Source organism: Ambystoma mexicanum, chromosome 13, assembly GCF_040938575.1.
Source record: "Ambystoma mexicanum isolate Mex_15411 chromosome 13, UKY_AmexF1_1, whole genome shotgun sequence".
NCBI lineage: Eukaryota > Metazoa > Chordata > Amphibia > Caudata > Ambystomatidae > Ambystoma > Ambystoma mexicanum.
This window is the reverse complement of record NC_090938.1, coordinates 467,255,870-467,274,075: the sequence shown is the minus strand read 5'-3', so window position 1 is coordinate 467,274,075 and position 18,206 is coordinate 467,255,870. Positions and strand designations below refer to the sequence as shown.

The window sequence follows — 18,206 nt, the reverse complement described above, 5'->3', positions numbered from 1 at the left end:
ATTCCTTACTCAACTTATACATCGCAAGGTGACAGAAGATTCTCTGTTTTTGGTCCCACGTTGTGGAATTCTCTACCTCTACAGTTTAGGACCATGAGCTCTCTCCTGCAATTCCACTGATCACTGAAAACATTTCTCTTCAGGTAGATGGCCCCTATTTGTTGGGGGCATCGCTTTGAACTATATCATCTGCCTCTGCTGATGTCATCTGCGCCAATATACAATCAAGTTCGTCATGTGCGCGTTACAAATACAAAAAAATCCCCAAAAAATCTAAAAATCAGATCATTCAATCCAACCCATCCATTCACATTGTCAGTTGCAAGACATTGAATCCTGCAACCTTTTTAACAGAACCTATTACTGATGATAATTAGTTCTGTGAATGTCTCACTTACCAGGGCCCTGAGCATGGCATTCCCACAGTATGTGACTATGCTCTAGATTATGGAGAGATATTCTGTGCTGCCATAAGCTTTTGACCAGGAGACAGGTCAGCGACATACTGGTGCAGCAGTGGTTCAACTGGTTGATGGGGAATATGAGGTTTTTGTGCACTGAAGACTACCGGGCCAATATTCAGCAAAGGCAGCAGAACTGATTGCTCTTATTGAAGCACTTGAGCCAGCACAAGGGTGCCAAGTAACCATATATTCTGTCTCTGCCTATGTTACAACCAGAGTACATTCAGGATTGTTGAGAAGGATGAGGAGAGGGTTTTGCAGAGAAAATGGGTCTCCAGTGTAACATGCAACTCTTTTGGTTCAGTTGATAAATGCCCTTTCGCAGCCCACACTTACCACAGTCATCAACTTTTCTGCGCAAACAAGTGGCAGAGATTTCGTCTCACTCAGGAACGAAGTAGAAGACACAGCAGCAAAACTGTCAGCATATATGCCAGTACTAGACATCCCCGAGCATCCAGCGATTTTTAGGATTCAATTCTAATTACAGGTTCCATATACTGTGTTACCCATCACTGAAATAATTGAAATACAAGGCCAAGCACCATAAAGTGAGATGTTTCTATGGCAAAGAAGGGGGCAGTGCGCAATCTCCGACTGATTTGGTGTGGAGACAGAGTAGTACTGGGAAGGCAGTTATGAACCAAGAAGTGGCTTTCGTGCCGTTTGATCAGCTGCACCAGCCCGCTAATGTGTCAAAACAGCACAATGCTGCAGATATACAAGAAGATTGGTATGTGCCCAACATTCAGGAATTACTATCTATGTTTACATCCAGTCGTATTGTCTGTCAGACATTCAGTACTGGACAAACTCTGAAAACATTGAGAGACACATTGCCAATTGGCCCTTTTTGAGATATTCATATAGATTTTGCAGATATGGGTGAAAAGTGCAGTACTTTTGGGTATCTCATAGTTGCGGTGTGTCCTTTCTCTTGGTGGATTGAGGCTGGTCCATGTGCACATCCTGATGCTAAATCGGCCGCCAAGTTTTTGGTGAGAGAAGTGATCCCCAGATGGGGTTGTGCAAAATGCTTAAAAGTGACAATGGCAAACCATTCTTTAATGAGCTGTTAAAAGAAATTGCATCTCTTTTAGGAATAAAATAACAAGATGTGCTCCATTTATCACCCTGAAACCAATGCATTGTGGAAAGGATAAACAGCCTTTTAAAGACTAAACTTTCTAAAGTGTGTGTGACATTAAAGAAGAATTGGGTCTATTGCTTGGCCCTATTCAGTCTCGGGACTCAGCCCTGTAAGGACCATCACTTCTCCCTGCATGAAATAATGACAGGGAGATGCATGCACATGCCATTTTCCCTTGTGCATAGTGCGCCTGATGCTCACAGGGCTGCGTCAATTTTGGGGGATGAATTTCATTCTCATTTGATTCAGTTAACAAAATATATAAAATATCTTTCTCAACAGATTGCTCCATGTCAAACGGAATAAAGTGAAAACAGCGCTGAACCATAATCCGTAAGCTCATCACCAGTGCAACTGTATCCTGCGGACGCAGCTTATGTGAACAATGTTGTCTGCAGGTGGAGTGAGCCTTGCTACAACGGACCTGACACAGTAGTGTATGCTACTCCACTTGCAGGCTAAGTGAAGGAATTACGGTATTGGGTGCACCTGTCTGACATTAGGATGGCACGACAAACGTTGCATCCTACTATAAGTATCTTATATGGGTGCTTCTAATTCAGTATTGTTTGTTTATGTGAATAACATTTGCATCATTTTTGAAGATTGTTATTTTTAAACATTTTTTGGAGTGTGATTTTTTTTTGTGGACATTTTTATATTGTTTTTATTTGTGATAAGTATACAATTATTTTTGTAAATGTTCATTTGCAGATCTTCATGCTTACAAGTAGAATATGTTTTGCCTTTAATGTGCAGATTCTTTTTTGGCTTATTTTTATACTTGTCAATTGAGTTTATATCGTTATGACATATAAAGTAGCTTTAACATAAGGGGATGTGAAAATAGTGGATTGGTTGATGTTACAACATCAATTGATGATTATATGACTACATTTGTGAATTTTAAAAGAATTTGAATACAGGACACAGTACTATGGCAATTGAAGTTGTGCGTTAAGCAGGGATTAAATGAGGAAAATGATTATGACCAGTGCAAAGGAGTGGTTTTTGACAAGATGTCTGATGTGCACCATCCAGAATTTAGCAACATGTGGTAAAGTCATATGAGCTTTGTAGGGAAACAGAAGTATAATGGGAGTTGATATGTCTGCTCCCTCATCCCCCAGGCATCAGGAGCATGCAAAATGTTAGTAACCCAGGAAATGTCACCTTGGAAGCCCAGAGCTCCATTCATCTGGTGCAGTGTCTGTAAATTGTTCCAGGTGCAGAAGGTACAAGTGGTACTAATGAATAGAGATGGAGAAAAATGGGCCACGGAAGATAGTACACCTCAATGCAAACCACGGCCCATGCTAAAACTGGAGAGTGTTGTTTGTGTTGAACAAATGGGAGAAAGAGGTGGTGAGCTGTGCAGCAGGGGGGTTGGCAGGGTTCGGAGAATAAGTAATATGGAATATCAACAAGAACTGTTTCACACTATGGACTGCATACATATCCAAGTTGACATGGATTGAGGCATGTGAAATCCCAGTAAAAGTTCAACCAGCTGAAGAATATTAGTTTTGTTTTCAAGGGCATGGGACTGTTCCTGTGGACACTAAAACTAAGTGCAATAAGACAATGTTCATTCCAGATCTTGCGAAAGGAACAGTGTCTCCGATGGATCTGTACAGGGTGAGCGGTCAGAAGGCAAACCTGCATCTCCCTTCTTCCTGGTGAGGAACATGTGCATTAACAACATTTCACTTGGGTATCCTCGTGGTGCCTGAAGCTCATTTGACCATAGCATCTAAGCATAGCATGTTGCAAAACATCCCATTTTCATTCCAACCCGCCGGGACAAGGAAGAAGAAGTGGTCATTAAAGTTTCAGAGGAAGAAATCAAATTATCTTTCACAAGATTCATTTAAGCTGCTCAAAGCAATTCTAGATAAATACCATCTGTACACCAAGACAGAGGTGTTCTTTGCATCTCTCATGATGCCAGGGATCCAGGCTGTAGCAAATGTAAAATGGCTTCAGATTGTTTGGTGGGAGGTAATTCATTTGGCAAATGATACTGAACAAGGTCTGAACACCATCCAGAGTGAGCTGAGGGTGAACCGGTTGATGACACTCCAGAACCGGCACATCCTGGATATTCTGACGGTGATGCAAGGGGGAGTTTGCAAAGATATAGGGCCTCATTACACGGAAGGCGGTGAGCCATGGCGCTATTAGCGCCATGGCTCATGCCAATAAAATACCGGCACCGCCTTGGCGGAAAGGGGATTTACCGCCCCATTCCAAGGTTGGTGGGGCGGTAAATCCCCCTTCCGCCATTGCCCTTCCCCATTCCCATTTCTGCCCCATAGGGCTCTATGGGAATGGGGAAGGCGCTAATTACGGCACCGCAATTTTGCGGTGCCGTAATTAGCTCCGAGGTCCCTTAGCGGGTTGGTTTTTAACGCCTGCAAAAAGCAGGCGTTAAAGCACCAACCCGCTAAGGGACCTCGTAGTAAGGCGGTAATGGTTAACGGTCACCGTTACCATTAACGGTGGCCGTTAACCATTACCGCCTTCCGTGTAATGAGGCCCACAGACTTGTCTTGCTGCACATATGTTCACCCAAATGACACAGACATTGGGTTTCTCACACATATTATATTGGCCCTGCACAAGTTAAAGACTGGCGTGGAAGGTTAAGCAGGAGTGCACGACTAAGATTGGTTCAACACGTTTTCATGGGTGCCATCCTGGCTTGGGCCAGTGGTGAAGATATTGGTTTTGATTGTGGTGCTCCTGTTGGTGTTGCATTATACATGCTAGATGATGCTTCAATGCTTTGCAAAGACTATCCCGAACAGTGCAATGATGATGGTCACCATTGGGCAGGATTGACTCTCCCAGGTGCAAAGAATGAGCAGCCTCAAATGGAAGACTCAAATAAGCCATATATTGTCAGGATTGAAAGGCCCATGTACCCCCCAGGGACAATGACCTCTCCCCCACCAGATACAGAAAATTACACAGAACATTGGGTTGATTTAGTGGGTGATGGGGATTGTATATATTTTACGTATACCCCAATGACATATGCTTGGAAGGGGGCGGTTTGAGTCTTGTGTGCACGGGCATGGGTTCCCAAGGATGAAGCTGATAGAGCGAGGGAAAGGGAAACATTAGTTAGTAGAGGATTAACTAAAGGGGGGAATATTGGGATGCATGTTGAAATCACAGTCCCTCTCAAACGATTTTGATTAAGGGAAATATACTAAAACATGTGGAATGTGTAGTGGGTGGTGCAGGTGGGAGGAGGAGTTTTATGGGTAAAGGTGACTGGCGGTAGACACATGTAGTGTGGAAAAACATATACATTTAATGTTAATGTTAATGTTAAAGCTATTTGTACCGTGCACCGTCACCACCGGGGAAACTAACCATTTGCTTTGCAACAGTATCATGTAGAATACATTGCATGCATACAACATTTATAACACAATCTAACACTGCACTTGAGAGTAGGCCTGAATCCCCACAGGCCATGGTGGAAACACAAAATAATGAGGCCCCTTTCCTTGCTTGATTCCAATTCACAGGCATGGCAGGGAACACGCACGTACACACATATACACATGTATCCAGTTAGAACTTTGTACAATTAGGCAGGAATGCGTGCAGTCAAGTGGGAGTAGGGCTGCGGCCAATACGAATGCCATATTCATGGTAGCCAGGGCAGAGGTGCTGAGCTGCCAAAACACTGGTAGCTGATAAAGGGGGAGCATTGAGCAACAAGGTCCGTGATTTGTATCAGGGAGAGCAAAGGGTGATGCCAATGCCTATAAGATTACAGAAGGGAGGTATGATGGGGCACCTGCGTGTCTGGGATGAGAAAATAGTTGCTTTGTTTGCAAGGACCAGATGACCTCGAAGTTATCTTTGGAGCTCATATTGATGACCAGGTGCACATCACGTGGTTAGGTCATAAGACAGGTAGGTGCATGTTAAAGTTTAACCAATCATTTTACAGTAAGCGGAAGTGAAGAGGCCGTCATCAACGTGTGAAGAGGATGGAGGAGAAGATGATACAACCAATGGGAGAGGGGTCTGTACGTGAATATTAGCATGTAAATTGGCAGTAGCCAACGAGGGTGGGGATGAACACAGTATATCGAATGCATCAGGAATGACGATTTCTACATTTATAATGTGATGTTAGTTTTGATGAAGAGAGCTCTATGGCAGTAGAACCTGTCGCTATTTTCCTTTTGTATACAAATAAAGCTCTTGATCTTCCGAAAAAGGGTGCACCAAACCTTTTTACCCAACGGTTACTTTTTTCTATGTCTGGTTGTTGTAAGGTTACCCTACAGTGCCTAGCAGAAACACAATTATACTACAGTCTATCTGGCTTGCTCCAGACTTCAATTTATGAAGCTCCCTAGAAGAGAGGAAAGACCAAGACATGTGTTCAGAAGAAGGGGAGCAGGTCTACCCAGGGGGGAAGCCAAGCCAACACTGCCTGTGTAATCAAGTCTAGCTGATCAGATTCAACTGCAGTCAATTGCAAATGAAGCAGACTCATATTTTCCAAGTGTCATCAATATAACTATAATAAAATGATAAACTAATTGACTAATTGGGTAATGGCTTCTTTTGGTTAATTAAATAATGAATGTGCTAATGTATCATGGCGACCATAGCAGAGATTGATTGTATGCTCCCATAATGGCCCCACACAAGTTCCAATTTGGCATTCTAATTTGCAAATGTTATTTACTGCTGTTAAAACCTTAGCCACATGGTAAATATCCATAGTTTATCATCTACCCAGTGGGGAGGACAGCAGTGAAAACCTTTTGCTTGAGGTGCAAAGTGACCCAGCAGTGGTTAAAGATGCAAAGATAAGCTCTACACATGTGTCTACAACTGAGGCCATTTTGGATAATATTTTCCAACATGCAGAAAGGTGCATAACTGGGAATGTTCTGTGCAAGCTTACTTTATGTGCAGGGAATTGGAGAGTGTCGACATCCGAATTATATTTTGATATTGGTGATGAGGATGGGATGCTTAGGGATTCTGCCTGGTTTTATTTACACCTACAACCACAGGTTGGATCCTCTTGGATCCCAAAAAATGATGACTGCCATGTTTTTACATTTTTCCAACCATTACTGATCACTGCGGTGCTTGCATCAGTGCAAAGAAGGGCATTTACTATCTGAGGTTGAGAAAGAATTCAGCCGAGTAGTCTGAAAATGTGGTCCGCTCCACTGGAATTACCAGCAAATTCAGCATGAGGCCTGCAGAGGCTGTCCTTGAAATATTTGTTCTTTCTTAATGCTGGCAGTTTTTGAATCTGCCTGTCAGTCCTATGCTGATTTAAACTGATCACTGCTTTAGCCAATGTTGTATTCTAAGCTAGTGCAACACACACAAACATTTTTCCATACCTTCCTCATTGACGCACCAAATTTTCAGATGTTTATAGATGCTTTAAGCAAAATCATCTTTCAGAACAGGTTATTCCTACATTCTACTAAGAAAGATCTAGAGATAACTTTGGATGTGTTTCCATTGTTTATTACTTAATGTAGGAAGATGTGAATACACCTGGCCAATTTGGTTTTAATGGTTTCCTGGCATCTGGCCTTTCTACAGTTGATGATTTAATGTTATAGTTTTAAAACAACCATCATTACAAGACAGCTTGTTGTCTCATCCATGGTACGTGGGGAGACTGTTGCATTTGGGACTGTTATACTAGGGCTGCCCTCCTCCAGGAAAATAGTCCATGAGTCACTGGATGGATGACTGCTAGGTGAGGCCGGGTCTGACATGGGGGTAGCCTGCAAGTCACATGTCTGAATCCCAGCCAGGCCAACTCAGCCCCTCATCTTTCAGATATTGGTAAATAGAGTACTCTTAAGGTGGGTTCCACCAATTATAATAATACTTTAAATTGATATTAAGGGATTGGTTTCCTAGTTATGCCAAGATTTTAAGTGTTTCATTTCCTACTTATGCCTTGAATACCTTAAGATGATATTAAGTGATTGGTTTCCCAGCTATACCATAAATAACTTAAATACATATTATGTGATTGGTTTCCTAGATGTGCATTAGTACCTTAAGTTAATACTAAGTTATTGGTTTCCTAGTTCTGCCAGGAAATCCTTAAACTGAAATTAAGGGATTGGTTTCCTAATTCCCAGCTATGCAATCAATACCTTCTATTGATGTTAAGTGACTAGTTTCCCAGTCTTGAAATGAATACCTGGAGCTGATATTAAGTGATGAATCCAAAGTTGAAAGGCACTTCATCCGCTGTCTTTCACACACATTGGGCCTCATTATGACCCAGGCATTAAAGGGTTAATGGCGCCGTAAAAGGTTGCGGCGCCGTTAACCCCTTAACGCCTTACTACGAGGTCCCTTTGCGGCTCCCAACCTTAGCGGCTGGTCTGTACCAACCGTTAAAGTAGGGACCCGCAAAGGGACCTTGAAGGTAATTACGGTACCGCAATTTGCGGTACCGTAATTACCGCCTTCCCCATTCCCATTGAGCCCTATGGGGCAAAAATGGGAATGCGGAAGGGCCAATGGTAAATGGGGAATTACCACTCCGCCAACCTTGGAATGGGGTGGTAATTCCACATTTCACCATGGCGGATTTGGTAAGTTACCAGCGTTAACCATGGCGCTAATAGCGCCATTGGTTAACGCCAGGGTCGTAATGAGGCCAATTGCTTCTTTTATGGTATCATTTAGGAACTCTCCACTTTGAAGAATATTGTTTGTTTCAATTTGGTGTTTTCGTCTCCTATGTATGAAAAACACGTAGAGTTTTAGTCTGAGTCTTGCTTTGCGACCTTTCTAAAGTTTGGATATCAAATAACCAGAATGCATTATACCCGGAGTTATATTATCAGCATTAGAGCAGAATTAACAACACAGAGAATTAACAACACTGAGTCTAGGAATCACTATTTAGATGCTGGAAATAATAATTCTGAAACAAGTGTTCCAGTTGTGACACAAATATAATATTGTGAGACCTGCAAATACCAACCTTTGATCAGGAACTACGATTCTGAGATCAATATTCACCATTTTGCTACTTCGAAAACACAATTGACACATTTGCAGTCACAGTTTTGAGAACCTACATCACCTCCATTAACACACAAGGAATCACACATTCACAGCCCTCAAACCCTCATTTTCAGACATGGTGCCTCATTACAAGCCTAGCGGTCCGGAAATAAGGGTGCCGGTAGCAGCGTACCGGCACCCTTTCTGGACTGCCAGACTACAAGTATGCCTGCAGAGGCTGTTGCTCCCGTCAGACTGCCAGACTACAAGTATGCCTGCAGAGGCTGTTGCTCCTGTCAGACTGCCAGACTACAAGAATGCCTGCAGAGGCTGTTGCTCCCGTCAGACTGCCAGACTGCAAGTATGCCTGCAGAGGCTGTTGCTCCCATCAGGTGTGATCTGCCGGAGGCACCGCCCCCTGCAGGCGTGGTTTTCACGGAAGCACTGGCACCATTAGAAACGGTGCCAGTGATTCTGTGTCCCCATTCCCACAGAGTCCTACGGGACTCCACGCAAATGGGAACTTACACTTTCCGCCGCCTAACATCCCGGTGGCGGAACAGTGTTATGAGTTCAGAGGCAACCCACCGGTAGTACTGGTGGGTTACCGCCAAACTCATAATGAGGCCTCTTGGTCTCATCATTTAGAGGTCTGGGAGCCACACCATTCAAAATCAAATGTAGCATTGCAAATTACAGACTTGAATTTAAGATTGTCCTCCCTAGAAAAAGACCTGGATTTATTTATTACAACATGATGGACAACGTATTAATACTATTCAGAAATCCAAAATCTCCCTTCACCGGCATGGAATCAATGTTTGGAGACCTGGCATCACCACGGTGCGACTTGGACTCATCATTTTCACAAATGGAATTTCCATTATCAGATCTGAATTCAGCATTGGCATTCCTGAGTCGCCAGACCCAATACATTGACCTGAACAGTACTTGAAATAGCTATATTACTCAATCAATATTAATAACAGAGAAATTCATCCCATAAAAACTCTAGCAGTTCTTGCTTGCAATACAGAAATACGCAGTTGCCTTTGCATGTTTCTGTTCTTATAGTCAGAGCCTTTGAGAGAGAGCAAGACACCACAACATATGTAAAAATACCAGGTAGCAATTATAGACATATTAAAGCGCATCTGCATTGTCAAAATCCTTTTTTTTGTACAGTGGCAATGTCACTTTTTTATAAAGAAGATACAATAATATATAGGGCCTCATTACACGGATGGAGGAGAACCATGGCACTATTAGCGCCATGGTTCATGCCGGTAAAATACCGGCACCGCCTTGGTGGAAAGGGTAATTACCGCCCATTCCAAGGTCGGCGGGGCAGTAATTCCCCCTTCCACCATTGCCCTTCCCCATTCCCATTTTTGCCCCATAGGGCATAATGGGAATGGGGAAGGCGCTAATTACGGTACGGCAAATTGCGGTACCGTAATTAGCTCCCTGGGTCCCTTTGCGGGTTGGTTTTTAACGCCTGCAAAAAGCAGGCGTTAAATTCCCCAACCCGCAAAGGGACCTCGTAGTAAGGCGGTAAGGATTTACCGGTACCGGTAAAATACTGGTACCGGTAAACCCTTACCGCCATCCCTGTAACGAGGCCCATAGTGTACTATTGTTTCAACATCTCCATTATTTCATAACCCCGCCCCATCTCAGAATAGTCGATACCCATTCATCTACCTATTAGTGTTGCTAGGGAAAGTGACCAGACCGGTCTAAAATGTGTAAGCAATGCCCTGCCTTTGCACTCTGTAATTAATGTAAGATATTGCATAGGCCTGTGTACAGGCGCTACAGGGAAATGTGCTTTTATACTATGGGCCTCATCACGAGTTGGGCGGCATCCCTGGTGGTATTACTGCCGGGGCTATCAGTGTTACCACCAAAACCCCCAGCGGTATTAGTGCCGGATCACGGATTTGACAGAACGGTAAGTCCCCATTCCCCATTGGGCCCATTCGGGAATTCCCCATTGAGCCCATTCGGGAAATTGTCGGTGCTACTACCACCGGCGGTATTAGTGTGGCTGTAATAGCACCGAAAATCAGCTAAACTGCGGCAGATTTGCCCCAGCTCAGAGCTGGGGTTAATCCTGCCAAACCAGTAATTTGGCGGTCCCTTAAATGCAGCAGTAATAGCGTTACCGCCACATTTAAGGGTTACCTCCATATTAGTGATGAGGCAGTATGTCTTTTGCAAATTTGCTCATCAAGCTTTGAGGAAAGAAAATTCAATCAAGCTCATATTACTGTGCGTCGGGCGTCGGGCTCCTGGGCGAGAAGAATCTGGAGAAGAATCTCGAGAACACAAGGAGCAGGAAGGAGGCATCCGGAGCCCGCAGCAGGTATGTGAGGGTAGGGAGGGTGTGAGCACTTGGAGGGGGAGGGTGCCACAAAGCTATTGGGAGATTTGGGAGATTTGGAGGGGCACCCTCGAAAGGGACCAGGAGAGGGCCGGTTACAAAAGGCAGCACCTAGCTGCAGGTAGGGTCATTAACTTTTAGGTGGCATCAATTCAGGGTGATCAAACTTAGATCATTTAAATAATGTCAGAAGTCTAGACCTGATGACATGCAGCCAGAGTATAATTGATATTGGTATATTAGAAACAACTGCCTTGATTCACTACTGATGGACCGATTCTGAGATTGGCATAGAATTAGGAAAGACACTTCCTTTAACTGCACTATATTCATTTGGCTTCAGAAATCGACTCGTGGCCACTTTCTGATAGTGGATACTGCCATCAGTTTGAGCCACAGAACCCACCTTGGTTACTGCTCTGTCTGTGCGAAGGGTATTCTCCTCTCACAATATTGGTTTTGCAACGTTTACAATAGGAGCAAAACAACAGCGACCTTGGGGTGGTGGTCTCATGTTCTGAACAAAGCTTCTTATGTGGTGGCAGCAGTTTCCTTATTTGGTAAGTATGTGCACTCAGTTGGGCACGCTCACTCTAAACAGCTTAGAGCTTTGCAGGCCCGAGGCCCTTCCATGGGCACGCAGAGACCGCCTTTGGGTAGTGGGCGGTTGCTTGGCATTAGTGGCTAGTCCAAGGCTGGGTGCAGCACTCTGTAATTATTGGCTAGGGCCAGGATGTGTTAGAGCTTAACTCTACAGAGAAGGCAGGGTTTCTCACAGCATGCTCAGAGACCTCCACTGGTCAACCGGCGGCTGCTGCGTGTTGGCAGCTGATGCCCAACGCCAGGGGCAGCCACTCCCCGGGCTCTGTCCTGGATGTGTTAATGGTTAGCCCTCTTGAGAATGCCAAGGCCTTTACTGGGAGACGTACACAGACCACCACTGGGTAGGGGGTAGTGTCCCTGCATCAACAGCTAGTGTCCAAGTATGGGGGCAGCCCCTCTCCTGTGCTGGCTGGGGCCTACAGTGTTTCTGTTCAGAATATGTTTCAGCTTAGCTCTCCGAAGAAGGCCAGGGCGCCTCCCAGGGGCATGCAGAGACTTTAACTGGGCAGGGGGAGTCTTCCCACATCAGTTGCTGGCACCAGAGGACTGGGTCAGCACCCAAGCCATGCTGGCTGGGACTTTGCCCAGAATGCTTTAGAGCGTAGCTCTTTGGAGAAGGAGGTGGCCCTGTGCACTGGGTTCTTCCCTCTTCACTTACCATTACTCAGGGAATCCAGGTTAGTTTAGTTTCACCCACATAGTAATATGTTTCATTTCAGCCAGTCACCACTTCTGATCTAAGGTCATAGTCAGAAGTCAAGTCAAAAGTTGGGCAGCTGGCCTGTGCCCATGCTGGGGAGTGACCACACTCTGTGCCTCCAGCACAGCTGAGTGCACTGTTCCAAACTGCACTAAAGCCAGAGAGTGCTGGAGCCTTCAGTGGTGAAGCAGGGGTTGATCCAGACATGGTCACGAGGCCTGCATTCCAGGGCTGTCCCACTCAGGCAGTCATAGGGCACCACAGACAGTCACATATGGCACAGCCAGCAGCTCCGGTAGGTGGTGGGTTTAGGCCACCTCAGGCACTCCTTGCTCCTACCCTCCCCTCGAGAGGGTAGGTCTGGATGTGCCAGCAACAAACCTCCGGTCCAGGTCCAGGGATCTTGTGACGGGTCCAATGGGGGGGTCTGACTCAGAGGGATGAAGGGAACAGGTCCCTGAGACCCTTGAGGGTCTGCAGGGAGATTGACGTTCAAACGACTCTATGTCCTCGCCTCATGCGGAATCTAGGCCTGCAAAGTCTGGTTGACGTGTCAATGCTAAATGTGTCCTGCAAAACTAATTTCTGCAGCTAGCTGCATTCTTCATTGACACACAAGCTGAGAATCCACTGCAGAGCACTTAGTCCGGAGTCCTCGTATGTGTGGTCCAAATATTTCCTGTGGCTGCAGTTCAATTTCCTCTTATGGCATTAGGTGCCTTCCAATTGTGAAGCATGGCTGTCGCCACAAGCACCACCATCCACAATGTCATTGGTAAAGGTTACCAACTTCTCTGGTTTTGGTAATAAAGCCCTTTAGTCTTTGGGCACGAAAATGCAGTACTTTTTCTGGAGCAAACCTAGACTACGTGCATCATCACGAGGACAAGGACAATTCTGCCAGCATATACTTCCCCGCTCGCCTGTCTCTGGATTGGAATATGGTGGACTGCCTGAGAAGTCTTTGACTCTATTATTGAAAATGTAATGACTGATTTGTGGGTTCAGTTGATTTGACTATTAGCCTGCGTTTTTTGATTTTGAGGTGGTCTTCACTCATTCTATTGTTTTATCCTCTGAATACATTTCACACTTGCTTGTGCATCTCACTTAGCATCAATATGCCCCTAGGGCAAAAAATGCCAAAATAAAATCAGTTCAGTAAGGTGCCTCAGAATCTGAAGGACTGTATAAACTGTTGTGCTTGTACACTGTGCACAACAAACGTTGTTGAGCTTTGGCACAAGTCACCACAAAACATGCATTATCAGTGCTGCATCCAACACTTAGATACCATGAATCTCTAGCACACAGCAATCCCTGCCCCTGGCCCCATTGCTTCTTCCTCCTCATGTGCTTGAGGCTAGTGGTTCAGGCTTGGTCAGAGTGAGTTCCTGGAGTCTGTGTCATGGGCATGCTTACTGTTTGGGGACTGAAAAATAAATAAGGTATTTTCATTTGGTGTTGGGATAAGATGCCATGAGTGAGATGGTGAGAGTTACAGAAAACAATAGGCTTGAGAGAAATATTTAACCCATTAGTAACACATTAGTGATTGGAGATGAGAGGAGACAGCAGGTATATTCTATGTTATGATTGCTGCCCCTCGACTCCTTCCTAACCTCTTTAATGCTGGTCTCTGGGGTGAAGAAGGAAAGCATATGTATGGGAGCCCATCCACTACATACAAGTGATTGTTCCGCATAGTTCTGCAACTTGGATGTATACCCTTCTGGAACCTCTTTGTGGAACACATTCCCATTTTTAGACATTGCCAACTCCACATTGTGTGTTGAATCTCAGCATGTCTGTCTTACAACACTTTAATGCTCTTAGCTGGGGGAGGTTAAATCAGCTTGGCCAGCATCCAGTTCTAAATACCTGCCACCATCTCTAATATCTCCATCCTGACCAAAGCTTTATCCTAAAATATATAACTACATATATTCATGGCACATGCCTTCTTCAGGACACTGTGGTCAATGAGATTCACCAAGCATTTCTCTGAACACAGCAGCAGGTTCTATCTAAATGCCAAAGGTTGAATCCCCTCTTAACTAAACTGTTCAACGCTGACAAAATTAGTGACATTGGTCAACATAACATCCAGCATTACACTAAAGTGGAAGTTCAGTTCAAGGTCTTATCTATAAAAAGGTGTAGAGGCTTCAGGACTATAGAGCAGGCCCTTGTGGTGTTGGACACCAATCGGGGAAATGCCCTCCTGATGGGGCTACCAGCTGCACAATTGGAACCCCTAAATCCAGTTCACCAGGCTGAAACAAGTCTTGCTAAGGGTGTGGGAAAATGTGACCAACAAGGCTCCATCCTACTCAAACTACATTGGCCTCCCCTGCAGGCCAGGTTACTGTTCAAGACTGCATGTATCATCTACAAAGTAGTATTGTATATCACACCAGCATAAGTGCTGGCTACGTTCCACATATCTGCTGGCACATGATCTTCTTGGAGCAAATCATCCAACCAGAGTTTACACTTATCCAATAAAAGAGGACCTGCAAACAATTCTTCTCTTGTCATGCAGCCACAGTCTGGAACTCGATCCAGGGATCATCTCAGAAGGCCTCCACAATGGTCCAATTTCACAAATCTCCCAAAGTATAGCTTTTCAACAATATCTAACCACAGACTTATTGCGATGGATGCACAGACTGACGTACAGATCGCAACTCACGGTACTGTGTTACTGTTAAAAGACGCTAGCAAAAGAGGGGACTACTCACACACTGTGTACAGCATTCCGTTGCTCTCAAGCTAGGTCTTTATTTTCAACACTTCGAATGAAATGAAATTGTAATTATAATATGTATAATAATGATTATTCAAAAAAACAACATTTTAAAATTGTAATAATATTGATAAAAGCAATGCAAATCTCAGTAAGAAAAATCATTATGGTATTCATAGTAATATGTACAATGCAGTGGAGCTGATGGATTAGCTTACCTGTGGTGTTGTACTGGACACCCTGGAAGTACTCTGGACAGGGTCGAATTACCAGTTGCCCTGCTGCCGTTTTGGGCCAACAAGTTCCAATCATGTCAGTGGATACGTTACAGGAGAGACCTATGGAAAGAGAGAATATCCATTAGTATCATGAGGAAATTGTGGAAACCTGTGGTGCCCTTCAAGATGGGGTCTCTTTATCCTTCACATAACCCTCCACCCTTCGAGGGTACGATAGAGTGCACAACAAATCTGACTTTGGAAGGAGGATAAATCAGTAGGATACATCAATCATGTCCAAAGCAACAAAACAAAAGGAAAGTAAAATATTGCAAATATTTTCATTTTGAAAAGATTGTAGAGGGCCTCATTAAAAGGTTGGAGGCAGCCTTGCTGGTAAAACTGGAAAGGCTACCTCCAAACTTGCAAGAAAGTCTGGCACCCGTGAATGGGCAATTACCGGGGCGGACCCGGTTATTGCCCTTTCGCGGGTGCCGGAATCGGGTGATTCCCATTCCCATTTCAGCCACAAATGGCTCAATGGGAATGGGGATGCCTGTAGTGCCAGCACTGTCCATAATGGTGCCTGTGCTACAGGCATGCTGTGCTCGTGAGTGCCTTTCATTCCGCCAGGTCAGACCTAGCGGAAGGAAAGGCACCCACGAGCACAACTCGGAGTTTGCCGGTCCGGATACAACAGTACCGGTAAGCTTACCGGTACCGTTGTATCCGGACCGGCAAACTCGTAATGAGGCCTGTATTTATGTACAAAGAATATACGGCCTACAGACATCCACTCACTCATTCACCCTTGTACACTCCCACCCAGCCACAGATCTATCCATCCACCCATTCATCCAGCCATCCATCCACCCATCTACACCCCTCCCATGAACCCGCTCAGCCAAACTCCCACCCACCCAATCCACCCAAACCATCCACCTCACAGAAACCTATGCCTAGATTTAACACTGCAAGGCTCTGTCCCTCGCTGTGGCCTTACTGGACTAGGTTTTGCCTCCTTTCCCTTTATGAACTTGTCAGACGTAACCACCTACTCCTGTTTTACCTGGTAAGACCGCCATCTGCCTCAGCCTACCTGGTCTGAGTCTAGTACAGTTCACGCAAGCCTAGTAAGACGATCACGTATATGCCCCCGGGTAACGTGGTCAGACTCTAGCACCTGCCATGGTTTTGCATCCCTAGGCTACACAATCTGTATTGAGCATACTTGTCAGACTATTATCTGTCCCAGCATAACATGTTTTTTCCCGCCCCTGTCGTATCCCCTCACCCACACTCCTAAATACATATTGCTGTCTACACCGTGCCTACTTTAGCACAAGCCCTTGTACAAACGTGTACAAATTTACAACCAGTCCTGTTCAACCTGCTCAAACTCCACCACCTTTTCCTGCTTGACTTGACAAGTCATTAAATCACTAATACCTTCCTGCCCATTCCAGGCTGGTCAAGCTCTAGCACGTGCCTAAGGTCAACACATTGGCGCACGCTCCTGCATAGCCTACTCAGACTCCATCAGGGTCCCGGGTCACAGTGTCTACGTTGGTCAGATCACTACGCGACCATGCTCCTGCATAGCCTACTCAGACTCCAGCAGGGTCCCGGGTCACAGTGTCTACGTTGGTCAGATCACTACACGACCATGCTCCTGCATAGCCTACTCAGACTCCAGCAGGGTCCCGGGTCACAGTGTCTACGTTGGTCAGATCACTACGCGACCATGCTCCTGCATAGCCTATTCAGACTCCAGCAGGGTCCCGGGTCACAGTGTCTACGTTGGTCAGACCACTACGCGACCATGCTCCTGCATAGCCTACTCAGACTCCAGCAGGGTCCCGGGTCACAGTGTCTGCGTTGGTCAGACCACTACGCGACCATGCTCCTGCATAGCCTACTCAGACTCCAGCAGGGTCCCGGGTCACAGTGTCTACGTTGGTCAGATCACTACACGACCATGCTCCTGCATAGCCTACTCAGACTCCAGCAGGGTCCCGGGTCACAGTGTCTACGTTGGTCAGATCACTACGCGACCATGCTCCTGCATAGCCTATTCAGACTCCAGCAGGGTCCCGGGTCACAGTGTCTACGTTGGTCAGATCACTACGCGACCATGCTCCTGCATAGCCTACTCAGACTCCAGCAGGGTCCCTGGTCACAGTGTCTACGTTGGTCAGATCACTACGCGACCATGCTCCTGCATAGCCTACTAAGACTCCAGCAGGGTCCCGGGTCACAGTGTCTACGTTGGTCAGATCACTACGCGACCATGCTCCTGCATAGCCTATTCAGACTCCAGCAGGGTCACAGTGTCTACGTTTACCACTTGACTATCTTTCACAGCACACTTTTACCTGTCACTATGAAAATAGATTGCATCTGTCTAACATTAGAAGCCTTTACTACATGATGCTGTCTAATCAGATCCGCCTCTCCCCCACCAGCCCTGTGCACACATGAAAGCATGTGCAACCTATACCTGCCTGCCTAGTGAAACTGGTTTTACTAAAAGACATGGCACTGTACAACCTGGTAAGGCTTTAGAACTTGTTCACAGTCAAACACCACTATACTCCATCAGCTGTTTCTGTCTTACTTTGACAGTCTGCAATATATCACTGCCTAAGCGTGTGAGATTCTAAAATAACTGTGTGGTCTGTCAGACTCCTATGCACATGCCCCTGTGAAGTCTGGTGGAGCTCTAACACTGTCCTGAATTTGCACAGCTGTTTTCTACAACCTGTCTTTCTGGTACCTAGAAATGGGAAATAAGTACCTATCACTAATCGATTAGGCTGTCCAGCTTGCCCACGCCTTACATTGCCAGCCTGTACAACCTGCAAACTGTCTAAACTGATCAAATTGCTAAAACTC

The 18,206-nt window shown here is 45.4% G+C and overlaps 1 protein-coding gene across 1 annotated transcript in view; it reads right to left on the bottom strand.

Annotated features, from left to right (window-relative positions):
• CRHR1 (corticotropin releasing hormone receptor 1) overlaps positions 1-18,206 on the bottom strand; it is a 2,003,326-nt gene that overhangs the window by 1,240,154 nt on the left and 744,966 nt on the right. Inside the window, exon 3 of the mRNA XM_069634091.1 lies at positions 15,312-15,431. Within this exon, the coding sequence (XP_069490192.1) occupies positions 15,312-15,431 (120 nt within the window). The remainder of the gene's footprint in view (positions 1-15,311; positions 15,432-18,206) is intronic.